Source organism: Tympanuchus pallidicinctus, unplaced genomic scaffold, assembly GCF_026119805.1.
Source record: "Tympanuchus pallidicinctus isolate F22 unplaced genomic scaffold, pur_lepc_1.0 scaffold3, whole genome shotgun sequence".
NCBI classification, from domain to species: domain Eukaryota; kingdom Metazoa; phylum Chordata; class Aves; order Galliformes; family Phasianidae; genus Tympanuchus; species Tympanuchus pallidicinctus.
This window is the reverse complement of record NW_026294747.1, coordinates 101,086,777-101,093,775: the sequence shown is the minus strand read 5'-3', so window position 1 is coordinate 101,093,775 and position 6,999 is coordinate 101,086,777. Positions and strand designations below refer to the sequence as shown.

General features: G+C 46.1%; 1 protein-coding gene across 3 annotated transcripts in view; it reads right to left on the bottom strand.

The window, feature by feature from the left end:
* Window positions 1-13: 13 nt before the first annotated feature.
* ZDHHC3 (zinc finger DHHC-type palmitoyltransferase 3) overlaps window positions 14-6,999 on the bottom strand; it is a 29,851-nt gene continuing 22,865 nt past the window's right edge. For 2 of the 3 annotated variants that reach the window (XM_052694227.1, XM_052694226.1), the window contains exon 7: window positions 14-2,096. In XM_052694227.1, coding sequence (XP_052550187.1) covers window positions 1,863-2,096 — 234 coding nt within the window. In that variant the 3' untranslated portion in view covers window positions 14-1,862. Of the gene's footprint in view, window positions 2,097-4,749; window positions 6,225-6,999 lie in introns of those variants that run through there. The other variant, XM_052694228.1, reaches the window with a different exon arrangement.

The following is a 6,999-nucleotide window of genomic DNA, read 5'->3' as shown; positions in this document are numbered from 1 at the left end:
GAGCACAAACTGCAGCATGGAAATATTAATTCTTTAATAAGTATAATTAGCATCCGGAGGCATAAACCAGAGTTATGATTACCAAAATATATATATTTCCAAGAGATACAGGTTCTTTACTTGCATAGAAAGCCTGCTTTAAAAGACCATGAATGCTGCACATGGCCACTGTGATCCCATCCATCATGGATTGAAGCCCCATGCTGCAGTGCTGATGGAGCCCAGCCTGGGCTGGAGGTGAAGGCACGATGCCACAGGCAGGGGAAGGGGGCTGGTTTCAATTCCCTGGAAATAACTTTGGTCTCAAGCTACCTGGTGGGAGTTACACTACGAGGTGGATGCCAAGGCTTGGAATGAAGCAGATCACTCCAACTCATGAGGACTTCTGCTGCTTCAGACTTTTGCCATGCTGTACCAAGGCAGAGCAGGAGGGTACAAAGGAGTGAGGGAACGCTCTGATTTCCTGATGCCAACATTCTTCCAGCTCCTGCACCTTTGATGGGCAAAAATGTGGCAGCATGGAGCAGGCAGAGAGGAGTCCTCCTTTCATACAGCTTTCTAGTTCCAGCTATTGAAACAGCACACAAACCCACACTGCTGAGGAGCAATGCAGGAAGTGGAAGATCAGCCCAGCAATCAGCACTGTGGATACAGCTGTCACACCAAATGCTGCTCTTCCACGGCTGGTCTTCCTGTGGGGCCCTGCAACCCCACCTCCACCCACAGGTGGGAGAGTTAACTGAAATCAGCAGCTCCCAGCTTCCACCTTATGCATCCCCACTTCTCCCTGTACAGATTCACATATGTCCCCAGTGTCCCTGTGATGCAGACCCTGCCGTGCAGACATGAAGGCTGGTGCAGAAGTGAGACAGGCTCAAATTCCCACACCGCTCTGCTTCATGCACTACAGCAAGACGATACCTCAGTTTCCCCAAGGTACAGCAAGTTTCCCTTTACCAAGACATTTAGATAAACACACAGTTCCTTATGCATTTTTTTCCCCAAATCTATTTTTTCATAGAAAAAGAGGAGAAACACAGGGGGTCACTATGGTTCAAAACATCTCCCCTTGTTTTCCTGGATTCTGGCCCCACTGTACTCCTAGCTTCCACCCCACCCACCAGACTGTTTGTTACTTCATGTTTAAACTCCTTTATCACTGCCATGAGGAAAAAACCCCCTTGCAATACCCAGTGGAATTTGGGCTTTCATAAATAACTGAAAGTTAATCCAGGTCTTCCACAATACCTCGGTTTACCCCCCAACTCCTTCATCTCTCTCTCCCAAGGCGATAATTATCTTTGCTGCATGTTACAGGGCCTCAAAGCTGCACAACTGGGGGTGGGAATCCAGGAGCACGTTGCCCAGGTGAGGTGTCACTGGTCAGTAAGGTGGGGGAGATGACAAGGCAAAACCGGCCCAAAACCAGTCTAGATCTTGGTTGTCAGAGTGCTGATGCCTGGAGCATCACCTCTGAATGCAGGCACTGGCAGGATGAGAGGCAACACTCATCCAGCCAGTGCCATGAGGACACGAGGCCCCACAGCTCCGGCCCCACACCTGGGTCTCTCCCCGAAGGCCACACAAGAGCAGCTCAGTAAGGCAGGACACAGCTGCAAAAACCGTGTGGCTCTCACTTTGGGTTAAACTTGCTCTGGAGATTTGCATTGCTTCTGCTGGTGCTGGACCCGACTTCCCCGTGAATAGTCCTGAATTATATTCTGCACCAGAAGCACCCGAAGTACAATTAAAAACAAAACAAAACAAAAGACAAGAAAACCCACCCTGCTTCTCCACCACAAGCAGTCAATAAAATAACACACCGCCTGGATGCGTCCCTTGGCCCCTGGGCTGATGCTCTGCTACTCATGGGGCACTTGGATGTTCACCTCCCGAGCCAGGAACTGCTCGATCTCCTCCTGCGTCATGGTGGCGGCCGCGGGCGCAGCGGGGGCTGGCGGTGGGCTCCTGCAGTCCATGTTGGAGAAGGGGTTGAGCCAGGACAGGGACAGGGTACCGCCAAAGGCCGCCTTCATCCCCTCCCAGCCTCTGGTCTGCTCCCAGGTCGGCTTCTGCTTCTTAAGGCGCTCGATGCCCTGCAAGAAGAGGAGAGTCTGGGGTCGTTTCACGTTCAAAACAGGTATTTGAGCTGCATCATGGTGCTCACAGCTCAGCTACTGAGATGGACAGACAGGCAGAAATCCTGCTGTACCAACAAATTCATGCCCAGTAACATCAAATCCCCAAAACACGACTCAGCGCATGGACAGCCCCAACCTTGGCGAATTAAGTTGGTACTGCTTGGTAATAAGGCTTCTGGAAGGTCATCCCTCTTTTAAACTGAGACCTCTTCTCCCAGTGTTTTAGAGTCCTTCCAACAAGTAACAAAATACAATCACAACCTGAAATTTCACCTTATTTGGGCTTTTTTTCTTTACAATGGTTCAGCTACAAGAAAACTGCCATATTTCCCAGTCACTGGAATTACAACAGACAGATGTTGCTTGGTAATGAAAATCAATATGAGAACACGCATGTTTGGCACCAATTTAGAGCAAATATTGAGGAATGCTATTTCTGTTTCACAAATTGTCCAAGGCCAACCCTGGTGTGAAGGAGCACTGGGTCAGCTCCAACCATCCTCTTCCCATGGCCACCAGTAAGGACACAGGTTGACTGTCAACGCTCAGGTCTGGAAGTCTTCTCTATGTAGAAACAGAGCACTTGGAGCACTTGTTTTTAGTCCTGCGTGAAGTCAGGCACACATCCTCATGCCCACCTTCTGCGTTACACATGAGATGGAGTCAGCTTTGCAGATGAGAGCGACAGTGACAAAGGTGACAGTGCAGAAACGCTGCTCCTCGAGAAGTGAAGACACGGGACTGGAGGTTGGAGATGTTCAAGGAGAGGAAAAATGAGCAAGTTCAGTTCAAACCATTTAAAACAGCAGTTTTAGAATAGCGTGACACAAACCAGCCCTCCGTTCTGATTCTGGAGGTGTTCTCTAAGTACCCACAAATCATCTCAGAGCTTTGCAAGGGGAAAACAACGACATGTGAATGACCTCTGTGGCACCACAACTGCACACCTAGTGAGCCTCATAATTAATGTGATATTACATAATTAACAAGCAGCAGCTTGCTTCCGCGCTAACATTGGAGAGAAAAAGCACCAAGCATGGAAAGCCTCCCTGGTCATGCCAGCTCTAACCCTGTCTTCGGTCACAGAGTCATGAAATGTTTTGAGTTGGAAGGGACCTTAAAGCCCACCCAGTGCCAACCCCATGCCATGGGCAGGGATGTCACCCACTGGATCAGGTTGTGCCATCCAACCCGGCCTTGAGTGCCTCCAGGGATAAAGCACCACAGCTTCCTTGGGCAATTGGTTGTGTCACCCAGTTCAATCCACACTGCTAAAATGGGGGATAAGGCTTGTTAAGATTTCGAAGCAGCAAGCCCCATCTTTCCAAACCACCACCCATCACTCAGAACAGCATCTGCCAACCATGGCACTACGTGAGGTCGGCTCGAAGCTGTGCTAAGGGCAGCTCAGCATAGCAGGCAGGGCAAGGCTCTCCCTCTCCTCTCCATCCCCAGCCTTACTTATCCTTCCTGGGCACATATTCAAAATAGACAAAACTGTTCAAAATCAGCTCCTGTTCACATTCTGCCTGGCTGCCACAGTCAGCAGGGTGTGAGGAAGGTTACAGAAAGGGAGGGAAAGATAAAGAAAGGTTCCCAGATAAATAAGTTTACTTTGTGATGTGCAAGCGCAGATAAATAGAGCCGAGTGAGAAAAGAATCAGCAGTCAGGAACTTCTGTTTTACCAGCAGCTCTGTGTAATTGGCTCCTTGCCCCATCTCCCTCAGCACCCGTTTCTGTGCCGTGCCATACAGGGTGCTGGGGGCTCTGGCTCAGGAGCAGTGGCCTGCAGACCGCTCTCACGGCTCAGAAGGAAGGCATTTGGTTCTTTTCATATGCTTGTAAAATCCAAAAGGAAGACACAAGCAGAACTTGCAAACACCATAACTTCTCTCCACATCTGTGCTCCCATTTCTGTCAGCTGCACCAAAGCAGAACCAGCACTTGAAATCAGGTGGTGCTGTTTGGGAGAGCCAGCAAGCCTGCCTTCCTCGTGTTGGTGCTGAGCCACACTGCAGCAAGTCACACTCTGAGATGCACAGTGCAAATCAACCAGAGAACACCAGTTAGAGAGGCACACCAGGCACCAACCAACAGACATCCCTGCCGGCTCCGAACATCAGAAAGCTTGCCTGAAAAATACAATACTGGGTAATACTTCAACACTTTGTGTTTGTTTGAAACCAGAAATGAGTAATTACATTTTTGTTTTCCTCACAATGACCTAAATGCCAGAACAATGCAAGCAGCCTTCCTTCAAAATGCGTAGTGAATAACAGGACATAAAACAAAACCAGAACGTGCGATTCAGCAATTAATTACATGGTGAGATGCATTCATTCATTACCTATCTGGGTGACAAAAGCCAATCCTGCTCAGACCAAGCTCAGGAAGCCGTTACAGATTTTCCCAAAGTTTCAAGAAATTAAGAACAGCAAAGAATTTTTTTGGAAAAGTTTTATTGCATTTGTTTTCCATATGGAAGCATTGACAGATTGAAAAGATGCAGCATTCACATTACTTCCAAAATGAGACATCCGCTAAACTTCTCCTTCCCTGATTTCCCTCCATCCCCCCATGGCTTTGAAGCAGTCTAAACACATCATCTTCCAAAAAATACGGCTTTGATTTAAACCAAGGAAAGAAAAGATTCCTTGGAATTCCTGGACACAGCTGATGAGTAGTTTTTCCTTTGTTCGCAATATTCTGATAAGTCTATAGGAGTAATGATCCAAAATATAGCAAAATTTCTGCCTGAACACAAGGCATCGGTCACAGTTATGAATGGTTTGGCCTTACCTGTTTCTGGAATGCCTTCTGTCCCTCCCCTTTCATCACCACACAGTCCATGAAGTACACATGCTCCTTACCACCACCAGTTCCCAGCCTTAACATACACACACACGGTGTGCGTCTGCACACAGGTGTGCACATACACAGTAAAAGATTCACAAAGCTCCACACCAGGGCGATGCTAAGAACGTAGGATCCATCTCCCTGGCATAACGACACATCCCACCAAGGTCAGTCTTTATCCATCTGCCTCCAGGCATTCACATCAGTTTTTCAAAGCTATTTAACAGGTATTGCTCCAACAGCTCATTTACGAGACAAACACACGCCAACACGATGCTGCTCCCATTCTAAGCATTTGAAAATCAGATTCTTCCTCTTTCTTTTCTGCAAATGTAAGGCATTTTAAAAATCCACAAAGTCTTCTAAATCTGCAACACAGTTACCCTATGATGGCAACAATTTCCTGCGCACCAGGGAGGGAACAGACAAAATAATGCCAGAAAGATGAAATCGATTTTGTAGCTGGAAGGAAAAACGAGGGGGAAGCAGCATTGGCAATGTTTGCTTTAGATACTTGAACTGCGTGCAATCACCAGGTCAACTGGCTCTCTTGCTGCGTTCTCATCTTGTGCCTTTTGGTAAAGTCAAGGGTCTACTTCCCAGTTCAAGTTCACTTCTGAAAGAGCAGCGCGCTCCTTCAGGAAGTCCAAAGGTGTCTGTGTAGGACTTGGCACTCGTATGTCTTCCACAGAGCTCAGCACAGTCAGCAGACAGCATGAAAACCTACTCAGAAGAGGTGGGTCACAACGGAGGAGGAAAACTCCCTTCACATTAGTTATGCCATACAGAAAGCAGAGAGAAACAAAAGCCAGTAAAGTTAACATGATTAAGAAAAAAAAAAGAAAGAAAGAAAGAAAGAAAGAAAAGCAACAGCAGCAGTTTCAGCCAGAGATATAGAATTATCTGAAGTTGTGGAATACAGGGCTTTTTTTTCTCTGCAATTATCAGCCATTCATTAGACATAAAAAAAAGTTTGTCTTGCTTTTCGTTTTAAACATTCATGGAAAATTTAAACAGTAGTGCTGCAATATGTTTCTATCTTAGTGGAAATGCTGGTCAAGAATTCCTCAGACCACATACTGGTATGGGTCTGCTTTTCCTTGGTCTGGTGTTGCGAATGGGCTAAGCCATGCTATAGAGAACGGATGGCCAAATACTGCTTTCATGTTCATCCATTTTGTTTTTTTAGCCCATCTTCTCTCTTCCTTTTTCAATTGCTCTATTCCCTGAAAACAGAAATATCACATTTTCAGTCAAACGCTCAGTTTTTGTCGCTCTGGGTTTGTGGAAAGGTCTATTCTCAGTTACCCCTTATCCAAAGGATGGAGTAAGAACATTAAAACGCATCTTTAGAGCCTCTCCTCTTTCCATTGCTTTATACTAATACTAATAGTGCTACTAATAAGAAGATACAAAATGTTTCTCCAAAATAGAACTGTTTTAATTTTGTTCAGGCCTGGAAATTTCATCAAACCTTTTAAGACCTGACCTCCAATTGTCTGTATTGTTCAATTTAAAAAACCCACCACATAAAACCAAATACAAAGCACATACTTTAATGGCTGAAAGCATTACGTGCTAACCAGACAGGGAAAAAAAATCAGAGGAAACAATCATAGGTTTGCAGACAAAAAAACCCAATGAGATAATCTCTATAATGCTCCAAGATTCACCAAGCAAGTTCAGGAAGTTCAGATTCACCCATGGCTCCACGTAGCTAAGTCTGCCTCTTCATGTTTCACTACATCACTGCCAAAACATGCATGGGCCGACAGCAGGGAGAAAAGATTATATAAGATACCAATTGGAGAGAAATCATTAGCATTGTTTAGTACAGGTTAGAGGGAAAATAAAAATAAGCCATCAAGCAATCAGCTGGAACACTCACTGGTCAGTCACTTTTAAACCAAAACCGAAAAACCCCACAAACTCAAATTTGTGCTGTACAATAAACACGAACTGGGTCTCCAGGAAAGCCTTGACTGACTGAACACACTGCCA